This window comes from Microtus oregoni, unplaced genomic scaffold, assembly GCF_018167655.1.
Source record: "Microtus oregoni isolate MIOR12 unplaced genomic scaffold, Mior012 000048F_ref0000485, whole genome shotgun sequence".
NCBI classification, from domain to species: Eukaryota; Metazoa; Chordata; class Mammalia; order Rodentia; family Cricetidae; genus Microtus; species Microtus oregoni.
Window position 1 is genome coordinate 478,343 of NW_024543222.1, and position 14,470 is coordinate 492,812.

Here is a 14,470-nt window from a genome sequence, read left to right on the forward strand (position 1 = left end):
GTGGGAAGATGGTCACCTCTGTGAAGACAGCCTGGCCCTCCAGATGGGCCATGCGCAGGTGGGCCTGGAGGAAGTCTGCGAAGGAGTTGTGTTGTTGCTTGGAGTAATAGTCCCGCGACAGCTGCTCCGCAGTGAATGAGCCCAGTGTGGAACCACGCAGCCGGACCACAGCATCTGGTGTCGCACAATCCAGCAGGATGAGCTTGGCCTCTTCAGACACCTTGCGGTACAGCTCCTCAGTCACGTCCCTGGGGCCCTGCCTCTCCACGGCCTGCAGCACCACGGAGGCGCAGGCATCAGAGTGGTAGCCGATGAACGCGTCTGCAGGACTGTACTTGTGCCTGGCAATGAGCTGGTCTGCTTTCACATCTGCAAAATCACAGGCCCACTGTTGCAGCTCACGCACAATGCCCTTCTGCCACCCCTCCAGCACGGTGTTGATGTCCAGGTAGTGCTTCTCCAGCCGGTTGATGAGGGGCACAGGGAACTGTTGGTACACCACATCTTTCTCCTCAATGACGATGAGGCGGAAGTCAGTGTGGACTCGACATTTGACTCGATGCGTACCCAGGCCAAGGTCCACGTACTTCTGGCCCCCAAGGTAGACATAGTACTGGTTGAGAGCATCATACAGGCTCTCATACAGGTTCTGCAGGTTCAGCAGCACCACCATCTTTCCCGTCTCCATGCAGATCTTCACCCGGTTGATGTTCCTGCAGATCTGGGTGTATTCCTGGTCCTGGGGAAAGCTGGAGCCAAAGATGATCTCCGGTTGCTGGCCCTCACCAAAGAGCGTCTGCTGCAGGATCTGCAGGGCCACATAGTTCCTGGTCAGCACCAGCAAGTAACGGGACTCGGCCCCATCTAGCCCCTTGCTGGAAGCCTGAAGACCGCTGTGAATGTTCTGCTTGATCAGTTCCACAGTGCTGACGTCTTCCTTGTACCTGGCCCCGGGAAGACTGGCTGTAAAGATGTCCAGTGCCTGGATGTTGTCCTTCCCACTGAAGTTCCGGAGGACAGCATGAGCGATGTCTTGTGGGGAAAGCCCCTGAGTGGAAGCTTTGGCTTTGGCGAAGACCATCTTGATGAGGCTGTAATAGTCACGAAGCCCAAAGAATTCCTTGTCCTGGGTCTGACACACTGTTTCATAGGCCTTGGCAAAGGGTGCGAAATACCCTCGGATTCTGTCCTGAACCAGCCTGTCCGAAGAGCAGATGCCCTCAGCGCTCTCGATGAGCTCTTTCTCACTGGGACTGCCTCGTGACACAAAAATGCCCCGGTTCATCTTGGCAGGATCCAGAGCCCAGTTGGAAATGCCAACAAAGCCCACTTTTTTGTAGGGGGCAGGATCATCGTCAATGCACCCATCTTCCAGCAGGGGGTGCAGCGTCTTCAGAGGCATTCTGGGTGAGTCTTCTGCCAGTCCGACCTCATCCAGCACCACCACAGAGACATACTGCTGTAGGTCCTTGCCTTGCTGGAAGCGAGCACACTGTCTGAAGGTGCCGATGATTCCTTGTGGGGTGGAGTGGGGGCTGCACTGGAACGACACCAGGTGGACCTGTTTCAGGCGGCGGAAGAGATCGGAGAAGGCAGACTGCCCTTGCATGGCATCCGCTACAATGATCTTGGCAAGGGATTTGGAACTGCCGGGCTTCCCCACCAGGAAGAGGGGGATCTTAAGCTCTATGCAGATTACCATCATGAAGACATTCTCCTTCAAAGCCAAGTTCCTGGCTATGTTTGTCCTAATGGGTGCCCCCTTCAGAAAAAGATCTTGTACAAGTGTGATCTCATCAAGAATGACCTTGCTGTCATCGTATGGTTCTGGAAAGCACCTGCCAATGGCTCTGCGGTAGGATGCTTTCTCTTCTAAAGAGGCATGGTAACACACACCTATGGCCATTACCAGGGACCAGAGAACAGGATCTCTCTCAAAGGTATGTTTGCTGTCACTGGCTTCGTGGAGAAAGTCATGCAGCTTGTTTAAGAGCATCTCGCTGTGGTCATGAAACCATCTGAAAACTTTGACACAGCGCTCCACATCCCGGAGGCTGACGAAACCACATTCATTCTCCCTCTTCCTCATGAACCTCTGAGAGGCGGAGAGTACATCCACAATCACAGAAGTGTGGACTTCCGTGACAAAGTCCACTCTCTGCACGATCTGCCGGATGTAGAGATTTTCAGCATAGTCATTCAGCTGTCCAAAGTCCCACACCAGAGGAATGAGGCTTGGAGGCAGAGCGTGGACGCGGTAGACCAGCTGCCGCAGCGGGATGGAGCCCAGTCTCTCTGCAGTCTCCTCTGCACTCACCTTGTATCCCAAACCTGCTGACTCCAGGCGGAGGATCATCTCCTGGGAGTGCTTCCGGTAAGGGTTGCAAGCAGCAATGACATGCAGGCCAGAGTCCGCCTTTAGGCGCTCACCGTCCACTGCTCTGTCACACAGGACCTCTTTGATACAGCTCACAGCTTCCGTTGTGTTGGCTTCGTCAAAGAACAAGATGGTGTCCAGCTCGTGTTGGACTTTATTGAAGAAGGCTATGCGCTCAGCATCCTTGACCTTGGAATAGATCATGGATGGAGTTGTCCCTCCATGAACCTTCACCAACTTCAGAGTTTCTGCTTCAACAGTACCACGCTTGAGATCACTAAGGAATTTGATGAGCCTGGTTTTCCCACAGCCTGTCTCTCCCATGATGATAACTGGAATCCCACATCGAAACCGCATCTCAATGGCCAGGATCTTAAGCATATTGTCTGTTGTGAGTTCGTACGTTTCATCAGGGTCAATGGGCCACTCAATCCCCAGGGCCAGGCAGAGTCTTTCAAGCTTCTCATGTCTGGGCAGGTTGTCAAAGTTGATATTGAAGGGCACTCTCTGAAGCTTCAGCCCATCAAATAGTTCTTTCGTCATGACATCCTTCTTGATGACCTTCCCATTTGAGGGATTGATGGCATCAACATAGCCATTGTTGTTGGGCTGCAAGTGAAAACCTATGAATGTCATGGTCATGCGGTCATCATTGAAGAAAACATAGGGATGGGGCTCTGACTCCCATCTCTTTCGAAGAGAGAAGGGAGCTAGGTCTTCTTCAGCAACTCCATCCATGGTGACCATATGGTTACCGGGGCTTTGGTCTGAAGTGTGGAGAGTCGGAGTGGCAAAATCTCTCGCCATTAAGATCATGAAGGTTACCACGAAGTGCTTGAAGCCCCTGAGTGTGTCTCCAGTAAAATCCGGGTTGCAGAAGACAGAAGCCTCACAGTCCTTGAGCTGACAGTTCAGAAACCAAGCGAAGTTCCGGAGCTCTGCCCAGGAAGGGTTGACCACGCCACAGTAAATCAGGAAGTGCTGCAGGCACTCCTCAGGGGAGCCTTCCACGGAGCCTTCTTCGAACTGAAATGTGTCCAGGTTCTGGTTTTGATGGAACCGTTTTAAATACTGGTATGGTCTTTGGAACGCTTCACTGCTGAACTCCCCTGGGTCCATTCCTGGTTCCCTGTGGCTCCTGTTGGGATTCAGTTCCATGGTAATCACTTCCTTGGGAGGACGGCAGGTAACTTTGGGGAAGATGTCAAGAAACCTGGACAGAGCTGCACGTGCATTCTGCAAAGAGGAAACACATTGTCAGTGAGTTTGTTAAAAACTGCCTTTGCAGCCGGGCGGTAGTGGCACACGCCTTTAATCCCAGCACTTGGGAGACAGAGGCAGGCGGATCTCTGTGAGTTCGAGACCAGCCTGGTCTACAAGAGCTAGTTCCAGGACAGGCTCCAAAACCACAGAGAAACCCTGTCTCGAAAAACCAAAAAAAAAAAAAAAAAACTGCCTTTGCATTGGGGCTGGAGAGACACTCACTCACTGCTTGTCCAGAGGACCCAGGTTCAATTCCCAGCACCGAGCTGGCATCTCACAACTGTCTGTAACTTCAGTTCCAGGGGACCTGACATCCATGGCAAAACACCAATGCACATAAAAAACAAAAAAACCAACCACAGCAACAAAAAGTGCCTTTGTGTTTTACCTTTCCAAGTCTACATGGGATTTAAGCATTTCCCCTGTCTCCACAGGCTGGCATCTTTTGCCTGCTGCTGTTTTAGAGAACAGGATTAAAGACACATCCTTACCAAGGAAGCATTTTCTTACAATTCTTCAGTCCCTGCTGACCAGAACCACAGCTGCTTACATCAAGACATCACTCAGACATCCCTGATGCGTCTTTACTTCCCTCTATACAGCACAAGTCAGGTCTCTACCGTCTGTGTTACTCTCTGCATGCTAATCTTTTTTTTTTGGTTTTTCGAGACAGGGTTTCTCTGTGGTTTTTTGGAACCTGTCCTGGAACTAGCTCTTGTAGACCAGGCTGGTCTCGAACTCACAGAGATCCGCCTACCTCTACCTCCCAAGTGCTGGGATTAAAGGCGTGCGCCACCACCGCCCGGCTCTGCATGCTAATCTTACAAGCTCCCAGAAAATAGTCTACTGAGCTCTGAGCACTCAGTGACTCGAGTTCACATGTCACCATAATTTTCTTCAGAGCACATGGGCAGGCCTGTCACAGAAATGTTTCACGAACCTGGTACCAACTTTTGGCCCAATTAGAATTTATATTGCTGATATAAAACCCCTTGACCTAACGATACTTGGTCAGGAAAGGGCTTATTTCATCTTCCAGCTCTCTCCATTACAGAGGAAAGTTAGAGCAGGAACTCAGACAGGAAGATGGAGGCAGGAACTGAAGCAGCACCTAGGGAGGACACTGCCTGCTGGTTTGTTCTCCAGGGTTTGCTCAGCCTGCTTTCTTGTGCCATCCAGAACCACAGGCCTAAGGTGGGACTCTCCCCACTCGCTCACGGACTGGGCCCAGCTACATCAATCATTAATTAAGAAAATGCCCTGCACTCGCAGATGACCACTTCCTAAATATAACATCAACAGCACGGACACTGAGAAAAACAAATAATAAATAGGACCTCCTGAAACTAAGAAGCTTCTCTAAAACAGGACAAAATGGCAGCCTACAGAATGGTAAAAGATCTTCACCAAGACCACATGGGACATAGGGCTGCCTCCAAAATATACAAAGAACTAAAAAAATTTTTCATCAAAATAAAAATAATCTAATAAAAAATGAGGTACAAACCTAAACAGACAACTCTTAACAGAGGATCTAAAATGGTTAAAAGCCACTTAAAAAAATGCTCAACATCCTTAGTAATCAGAGAAATGCAACTGAAAACAACTCTGAGATTCCATGTTACACCTGTAAGAATGGCCAAGATCAAAAACAGTGATGACAACTTGAGCTGGAGAGGTTGTGGGGAAAAGGGAACACTTCTGCATTGCTGCTGGGAATACAAAAAGGTACAACACCTTTGGTTTTGTTTTTTGTTTTTTAATTTTTTTTTTTTAAGATTTGTTTATTTATTATGTACACAATATTCTGTCTGTGTATATGCCTGCAGGCCAGAAGAGGGCACCAGGCCTCATTAGAGATGGTTGTGAGCCACCATGTGCTTGCAGGGAATTGAACTCACGACCTTTGGAAGAGCAGGCAATGCTCTTAACCACTGAGCCATCTGTCCAGCCCTACAACCTCTTTGGATGTCACTGTGATGATTTCTCAGAAATTTAGGAAACAACCTTCCTCAAGAACCAGCAATACCCCTTTTAGGTATATACCCAAAAGATGCTCAATCATACCACAAGGACATGTGTTTGACTATGTTGATAGCAGCATTATTTGTCATTGCCAGAACCCAGAGACAACCTAAATACACCACCACCAAAGAGTGGATAAAGATCACGTGGTACTTTTATATAATGGAGTACTACACAGCAGGAAAAAATGATATCTTGAAATTTGCAGGCAAATGGATGGATCTAGAAAACATATTGAGTGAGGTAACCCAGACCTAGAAAGACAAATATCAGATGTACCTAAGTGGCTTTTAGACATAAAGCAAAGAAAAATTGGCCAACAATTCACAATCTCTAGACAACAAAAAGTACCCTAAGAGGGACATACATGAATCTAATCTACATAGGAAGTAGAAAAAGACAAGATCTCCTGAGTAAATTGGGAGCATGGAGATCATGGGAAAAGGTAGAAAGGGAGGGGAAGTAAGGAAGGGAAGTAGAGAAAAATATATAGTTTAATAAAAACAATTTTAAAAATAGTTAAATAATTAAAAAAGAGAAAATGGCCTACAGACTTGCCTTGACTACAGACAATCTTATGGAGGGATTTTCTCAACTGTGGATCCCCCTTCTCAGATAACTCAAGCTTGTATCAAGTTGACAAGAAACAAACCAGGATGAGTTGTGCATCAACACAGCAAACCTTTGTGTTTGTTTTTCTGGTACTCACCAGTTTAGAAGATCTCTTTGGCTGTGCTGAGGGCTCTTGTGAGATTTCAACCACATATAAATGGCACGGGTTCCGAAGCCACATTTTCCCACTTGTATCCATTAGGTACTGCAGAATGAGGAGTTTGAAAAGAAAGACTGGAATCCCAGTCTGGACCTGCAGGAGACATAGGACTGTGAGGGTATAGCCTTGACAGGATGACGTAGATCAGGACTGTGTGTGGAGAGAGGAACCATGTCTCCTGCCCGTGTCAGTCACTGGCAGGTGATGTCAGACACTTACTGAAGTGCTGACATCAATGTGGACTATCATAGGCTGCTTCTGAGAGTCCTCCAGGAACGGCAGGAGGGAGCTCAGGACCCAGCTCTCGTCCACGTGAGGGTCCGTCAAGCGAATAGTTTTCAGGGGCGCCGTTTTGTCCTTTAGTTTTATTTTCAGGTTTTTGTGCAATCTGTTCACGTAGAGTGACTTTCCTGCAAGGGGAACATGTGCAAATCAGACCCCAAGTCTCCAGACGGAGAGGAAGACAATATGGAGATGTCGTGGAAGCTACTCTCTGTTTAACTCAAAACGCATGCACTGCACCATCGCTGCCAACTGGCTTCATGTCCTTAGAGTCTCCGGGTTCCCTGTCTACCGCCATTGACCAACTTTGCCTTGTCCTGGCTACTGCTGGTGCACCTAAGTCAGTGAAGGCAAGAGCAAGAGCGTGGAGGAACAAACTCTCCCAGCAGGACAGTGATTCAGGGAAGAGTGGACGGGATGAAGGAAGAGACAACAACCAAAGGACGATCAGAGTTTCTGCTCAACCACAACCGACTTGGACGTAAGGGGCCAGGGGTTTGCAGAGGAAGTAAAACTGCAGAAAGGCTCCTGAGCAGAGGGAATGGGCTCTCAGGAATTGCCAGTTTTCACAGCTAGGCGAGAAGGGAAACTGGTCTACAGCTAAGGAGGGGCAGACCCCTGAAGAAGGGCTTCATCTCAGTGTCCCTGCCGGAAAAGGAAGCGTCATTGGGCAGTGTCTGGTAGAGGGGCCCTCTCCACCCCCAGACTCTTTCATTACCAACACCAGCTCTTTCAGAGGTCACGATCCCGACACACATCCGGTCTCTGAATACAGCCGCTGCCGACAGGGTCTGCTTCGGGACCTGATAATGGTTCTCCAGGTAGGCCTGGATGTCCGGCAGTGGGGCCTGGGGCACCAGGGGGACTTTGTGCTGGCTGAAGGTGGAGGGGAGGTAGCAGTGCTCCCGGGCAGCATCACAGATCATCACCAACTGGTAGTCTTCACGGTGGCGCTGTGCGCACAGGCTCTGGAAGAGCTCCTCGGCCCGGCAGCCCACTTCATAGCTCAGCTGGTCCGCGAACAGCAAGCTGTAGAGCTTGTGCTCCTGGGAGCCCAGCGTGAGGCAGCGTCGCAGGAATAGCTCCACCTCCTCGACTGTGGTCCCCGGGGTGCAGACCAACACCTCATCAAAGGTGGGCAGAGGCTGCCTGGGGGCCTGCATATAGATGGCCAGTGCGGCCAGCAACACCTCAGAGTGGCCACACAACACCAGGTTAGGCTGGCCAACCTGCAGGCCTTTGGGGAGTGGCCGCTCCACAGGACAGTCACGCAGTGTGGCCAGCTGAGCCAGGCATCTACCCAGGGCATCCAGGTCCAGACAGTTGGGCAGGAAGGCACTCATGCACTCTGTGGATTGCTCCATGATAACCCGAAGCTTGCCCATTAAGCTGGACTCAGAAAGTAGCTGCTGAGGCAGCTTTTCCACCACCTCCCTCAGGCAGTGTCTGGTAGCATCTCTTTCACAGGAACTGGTGACTTCTAAGATGTCATGGACGGTGCATTCGCCTTTGATGACAGACAGCATCATGAGGGCAGCTTCGCTGGGTCTGGGTTTCCTGAGCTCGCTGCTCAGGTAGACCAGCTGCTCAGCTGTGTAGAAGTTGAGGTAAAAGTGTTTGGCTCTCTTCTGGGCGACTACTATTTTCCAGTGGTCTAGGAAGTCCTCCATCTGCCTGCAGAGCGCTCCCAGGAGCTCGATGACGTCACCACTCTCTGCCAACTGGCTCACCAGCTCCAAGCCAAAGTCCATACAGATGGAGATGCCCCTCCTGGGGCAGCAGTAGACCTCAGCAGTCCAAGACCTGAACAGCATGTTTCCCGCGCAGTGCAGGTTTATGAAGGCATGCACAAGCCGCTGCATGCTGCTGAAGACCTGGGGGAAGGGAGCCATGAGGTTAAGGCATAGCACAGGGCTGCAGGGAAGACACACTCATCTACACACACCTGCCCACATACTAACATACACACCCACACACTAACCTACACACACCCATCAAAACACTAACCTACACACACCTACCAACGCACTAACCTACAAAACCTGCTGCTTTTACAAGTCCAAGATCTTAGACTCAGGTCACTGTCTCACTGGAGCACAATTTTCACAAAAATCTTCCTAATATCCATCACACACAGCTCTTCCTTCCATAGTTACATGGTCAGCTGAAAAAGAGGCCTTCCTTTTTTTCTTTTTCTCTTTCTGCTTTTTTTTTTTTTTGAAAATTTCTTTATTATATATACAACATTCCTTCCATGTATGCTTGCATGCCAGAAGGGGGCACCAGGTCTCATTATAGATGGCTGTGAGCCACCATGTGGTTGCTGGGAATTGAACTCAGGACCTCTGGAAGAGCAGTCAGTGCTCTTAACCTCTGAGCCATCTCTCTAGCCACTCTTTCTGCTTTTTTGAGGCAACTCTCACTATGTAGCTCTGACTGTCCATGAGTTCCCTATGGAAACTGACTGAACTGATCCCCATCTCCGCCTCCTGAGCACTGGGATTAAAGGTGTGTGCCACCACATCCAGGGAAAGAAAAGGATGTTAATGTATGGACTGTGCACACTTGTAAGCGTGTGTGTGGGGGGGTGTCGTGACTATGCGTGTGTGTCGTGACTATGTGTGTAAAAGCAGGGTCTCATGTTCCCAGGCAGGCCTCAAACTCAAGATCCCACCACCTCAACAGCCGCACAACAGAGTTGCCAGTTCATACAGGAAGCAAAGTGATGGTTTCTTTCTAGAACTGTCGGAAGGTCACCTCATCTCCACAGCTCATGACAGCTCCTCCTGAGGCTCTTGATGAGGACCTGTTGCTCTTGGGTCTGCCCTGCTTCAGATACAGAGCCATCAGCACCACCCTCTGGGTATCAGAGCAAAGCTCTGTGTCAATCCAGACATTTCTACAGCTCAGTAAGGAAAGCACCTGGGCCAGCTTGAGGCCAGAGCCACCCAGTGGGGCAGCGGCACAAACCCAAATGCTCACCTCTGAGAACTTCTCCACCTCTGTGCTGCTGCTGTGGTCTCTCTTCCCAGACATGAGCATGAGCTTATTTAACAGCTCCCTCAGCTCTTCTGTGGAGTAGCTGCGCAGCCCCTCCTGGGCACCATGATTCTCCGGGAGGAGGAGGTGTAGGACGGTGTCTGGGGAAATCTGGGAGGCAGCACACATTAGAAAGTTAGCTTCTGGTGCAAGTCCGTGAGTTTATAACAAGACCACAGGGCCATGCAAAACTGCACCAGGATTGGGCAGCTCACCTTCTGACCACCTTTGGGTGCCCTAATAACATAGATGCCCCTGTTGTTGATTGCTGTGGCCAGGGACAGAGACGAGAGCTCCACAGACCCGTGGCTTTCCTTCACTGTCTTCAGCCACTCCAAATTTCTGGCAGAATCTTGCTATTGGGACAGAAGCAGGCAACAGGCTGGAGTGAGAAGCCATTTTCTTGTGGCCCCACCTCTGCTCTTGCTGGGGTACAGTTGCCCCGCACCCTGCCCCACACCCACGGTTTTCCCTGTGCTCTGTCTTGTTCATCAAGGCCCCGTCACTCAACATATTTGCACTGGATCCCGAGTCGACTCACCAGCTTACTGGGCAGGTGCTGGTCATTGTCCAGGGCCCTCCAGAGCTCCTGCAGATGATCCACAAACTCATAGAAATCTGCGCTCAAGTCCATCTTGTACAGCAGGGAGGCGTAGCCCTGCACGGCGTCATGGAAACAGGCCACCCGGTCCACCTCGATGTCGTTCTCCCCCGCTGAGATGGAGGCCAGGTCCACAAACACCTTGAGTTCATTGATGTCTTGAGAGGAAAGAGGGGAGGTCAGCACGTGATCATGCTGAGTTTGGGGCAGAAATCCTAAGTGAAGCTATAATTGAGCACCAAGGTAATGTATTGTTTGACCCACTTTCTGCTTTTGCTAAGAACATGGAACATAATCGCAAATCTGTTGACTGATAGCTACCCTTTATCAGACAACAGTGTCCCAGGCATTATGCTAGGCTTGCTGTGCACCTTATAGCCTTGAATCTACTACACCACGTCACTTAAACCACACAAACGTAGAGACCTGGGCTCTGCTGGAAAAGAAGACGCTGACAATGAGAGAAACTGAGACAACCCTCCATAGGCTCCTGCCCACTCAACAGGTACACATGGAAAACCTTCATGAGCAAGTATAGAAAATCTCTCTGTGCAAGTCCTGTCTTCTGGAAGAAAAGGTTAAGTGGGGAGGGGAAGCCGGAGAGATGGCTCATGGTTAAGAGCAATTATTGGTCTTATAAGGGATCCAGGTTTCTTTTCCAAAACCTACCTTGTGGCTTTCAACCTATTTAAATTTCAGTTCTAGAGGACATGGCACCCTCTTTGGATCTACAGAGGCACCAGGCACATATTTGGCACACATACATACATGAAGAAAACATTATTACAAACCAAATAATTGCTAAAAAATGAAAATAAAATTTTGAATGACCTTCAGCTATTCCCAGCCAGCAGTAATACCATGCAGGAAATGACAAAGGAAAGTTTCTACACAAGAGCCTGAGGGACGTTGTCTGAGTGAAATAAACCCCAGTGAATGAGATAGCCACTGCCCGTTTGCCTAGACAAGGCAAGGAGCAACTTTCCTGGCCTTTGTACAGCAGTCGACCCAGGGGATATATTTCCTTAAGTATCAGAGCCTCATAGAGAACCATAGGTGCCACCTGCAGGACCCTGTCAAGCCTAAGGGGCCGGCCATACCTTCCAGGGCCTCATGCAGCCAGTCCACAAGTTCCTTCTGCCGAGAGAGTTCCTCTAGGCAGTGGCGTCGTGGCTCGCTGATGTCTTGGAGCAGCTTCTTGGCCCGAATGAACTCTAGGCTGATCTGCTTCAGCTCCTCATGGCGAAAGTCCTCGAAGGAATCTGCCTGGATGATGAAGTTTAGCATGCACTGGTTCTGGTTGGCCAAGCCTAGTCTTCAGGTAGCCACCCCACACAGCAAGACTAAGACTCATTTAATGGAGAACAACAGGACCCTCTCCTCCATGGTCAAAGTAGCCCTTGTTCCTCCACCTCCTTGTTTGTTTCAAACCTCCCATTTTACAGCAAAGATTACATGGGCTTTGAAATCTGTGCCTCTCCCTAGCACAACCAGATCTCTCTCTCTCTCTACATACATACTTCTATTTTACTGGTCCAGCAACAGGCCGAAAGGCGACTGGGGTGGTGCAGACCTTATTTCAGAAATTGGAGGCAGAGACAAGTGAATCTCTTCTGTCAGTTCAAGGCAGCCTGGTCTACATAGCAACAGCCAGGACACAGAAAAACTGTCTCAAAATGGAAACTAAAGACGTCCCATCTCAGCTCTGCCAGGGGTGATGTGTCCCTTGCTGCTGCCCTAGAGCTGATGCAGTTACAACTGGGACAGCTGTCCGTCCTTCCTTCCATGATCAGAGCCGTTGTTAAAGAACATGGCAAAAGAGAGGCCATGAGTTTGACAGAGAAAGGAGAGTTGAAAAGGGGAGAAATGAGTATTTATAATCTCCATAGTAATAAAAAAGAAGACCGTGGCCTCCTCTTGTTGAACTGCTGATCCTCTAATGAATGGCCTGAAACTGACTAGCTCAGGAGTTCCCACGTTAGTCAGGAAGAAAGCTTTGCATACCTTCTGCACCACCATCACCATCACCATCACCGTCCATCTGCTCCACCATCACCATCACCATCACCATCCATCTGCTCCACCATCACCATCAACCATCAACATCCATCTGCTCCACCATCACCATCACCATCCATCTGCTCCACCATCACCATCACCATCCATCTGCTCCACCATCACCATCACCGTCCATCTGCTCCACCATCACCATCACCATCCATCTGCTCCACCATCACCATCACCATCCATCAGCTCCACCATCACCATCACCATCACCATCACCATCCATCTGCTCCACCATCACCATCACCATCACGATCACCGTCCATCTGCTCCACCATCACCATCACCATCCATCAGCTCCACCATCACCATCACCATCACTGTCCATCTGCTCCACCATCACCATCACCATCACCATCACCATCACCATCACTGTCCATCTGCTCCACCATCACCATCACCATCACCATCACCATCACCATCACCATCCATCTGGTCCACCATCACCATCACCATCACAATCCATCTGCTCCACCATCACCATCACCATCCATCAGCTCCACCATCACCCACCCTCTCCATCTGCTCCACCATCACCAACACCCACCCCACCACAGGCCAGAAAGAAACCCCCTAGCTCTCAAGAACATTCATTCAAGTTGGTCCTCGCCCCTCAGGAGAGCCAGCAAACAACTTACGAAGTTTAACAACGTGTCAAGAACACTGAAGTCACCGGTCACGCCCAAAGTGCTTCGGACCTGAACAATGACCTTGGCAGAGCTGACGGCCTGGTTTAGGCTATGGTATTCCTTGATCTGCGCCACACGCTCTGGGATCCAACCTTTTTGCTCTTGGGGTTCCACAGTGCACATGAAGTTTAGGTCAACAGTCAGGTCACCATATTTATCTACAAAGTCCCTGAAGATGTCGTCAACTTCAGCAAAGGTGATCTCTCCTGACTTGAGGTTCTCATAGAAAATGTAGAATTTCTCATAGCAGGGGTGGTACAGGCATTCACAGGCTTCTGAGAGCGATAATTTCAACTTTCTGGGGTCCTGAGTCAGAGAACTAAGTGCCTCTGCTGTCTCTTGCCAGAAGACTTGGAAGATGTGGCTGTCTTTCAGGGAGTCTATCTTGCTTGCAATTTCTCGGATCTCAGGGCTCAGGGAGTAATGAGTCTTCCTTTTGTGTGGAGACGAGTGAGGTAGGTTTATCAGTGCTTCATTGAGTCTCTTATTGCTGAGGTCTTGAGAGTGTATTGCCTCAATATATCCAAACTCCACTACGGAAACAGGAATGAAAGGTTGGATGTTAAGCCTCCGATGATAGTAGCATATAATTTCTCTTTGATCACACACACCCATTCTCTCTTTTTGAGACAGGTTTCTGTGTCACCCTGGCAGTCTTAGAACTCACCCTGAAGACCAGACTGGCCTTGAACTCAGAGATCCACCTGCCCCAGCCTCTCGCCACCACTGCCAGGCATCACTTCTCTTTCTCAGTAAGGGAAAGAAGGTCTGAATATGTAGCCAGGCTGGCCTTCAGCTAATTATCCCCCTGCCTCAGCATCCTAATGTCTGGGATTGTGGACATGCCCCAGGATGGGGAACTAGGCCTCTGTTTGTCACTGGGGACAGATCCTACCGCCTTGCAGCATTAGACAAAGGCTCGACTACAGACACAGCCTTAGCCCGTTCCCTGGTCGCTTCTCTAAGAAACTCAGATACAGCCACTTGGTTCATTTTCTCTGTGGAACATGCACATCTTTCCTCCCTCCCACCTTGGTTTTGTTGTCAGTTTTCTCAAAGAGGAAAACACTGTAAACTCTGGGTAAAGGGTCAGTTGGGAAACAGGCACCTACTCTCTCTCACTCCCTTCTAAAGCCCAACAAATTATAAAATAGGAATTTTATCTCTAAATCTGAAACAGCCCAGACACATACTTTTCATTCTAGAATTCAGGAGACAGAGGCAGATGGATCTCTGTGAATCTGAGGGTAGCCTGACCTACAGAGCATCCAGTGAGGGCAAACATGTCACACACAGAGAAGCAGTAACCAGGACAGTCCCAGGCATCCCAGCTGCAGCAGAGACACAGCCCAGAGTAC

At 49.7% G+C, this 14,470-nt stretch overlaps 1 protein-coding gene across 1 annotated transcript in view; it reads right to left on the reverse strand.

Annotated features, from left to right (window-relative positions):
• The window catches only part of LOC121436100 (E3 ubiquitin-protein ligase RNF213-like), a 95,893-nt gene that overhangs the window by 43,545 nt on the left and 37,878 nt on the right, over positions 1–14,470 (reverse strand). The window contains exons 21-29 of the mRNA XM_041635758.1: positions 13,062–13,645; positions 11,460–11,625; positions 10,300–10,517; positions 9,974–10,114; positions 9,702–9,869; positions 7,438–8,593; positions 6,657–6,847; positions 6,375–6,530; positions 17–3,613 (exon numbers count right to left, since the gene is read on the reverse strand). Coding sequence (XP_041491692.1) covers positions 17–3,613; positions 6,375–6,530; positions 6,657–6,847; positions 7,438–8,593; positions 9,702–9,869; positions 9,974–10,114; positions 10,300–10,517; positions 11,460–11,625; positions 13,062–13,645 — 6,377 coding nt within the window. The remainder of the gene's footprint in view (positions 1–16; positions 3,614–6,374; positions 6,531–6,656; positions 6,848–7,437; positions 8,594–9,701; positions 9,870–9,973; positions 10,115–10,299; positions 10,518–11,459; positions 11,626–13,061; positions 13,646–14,470) is intronic.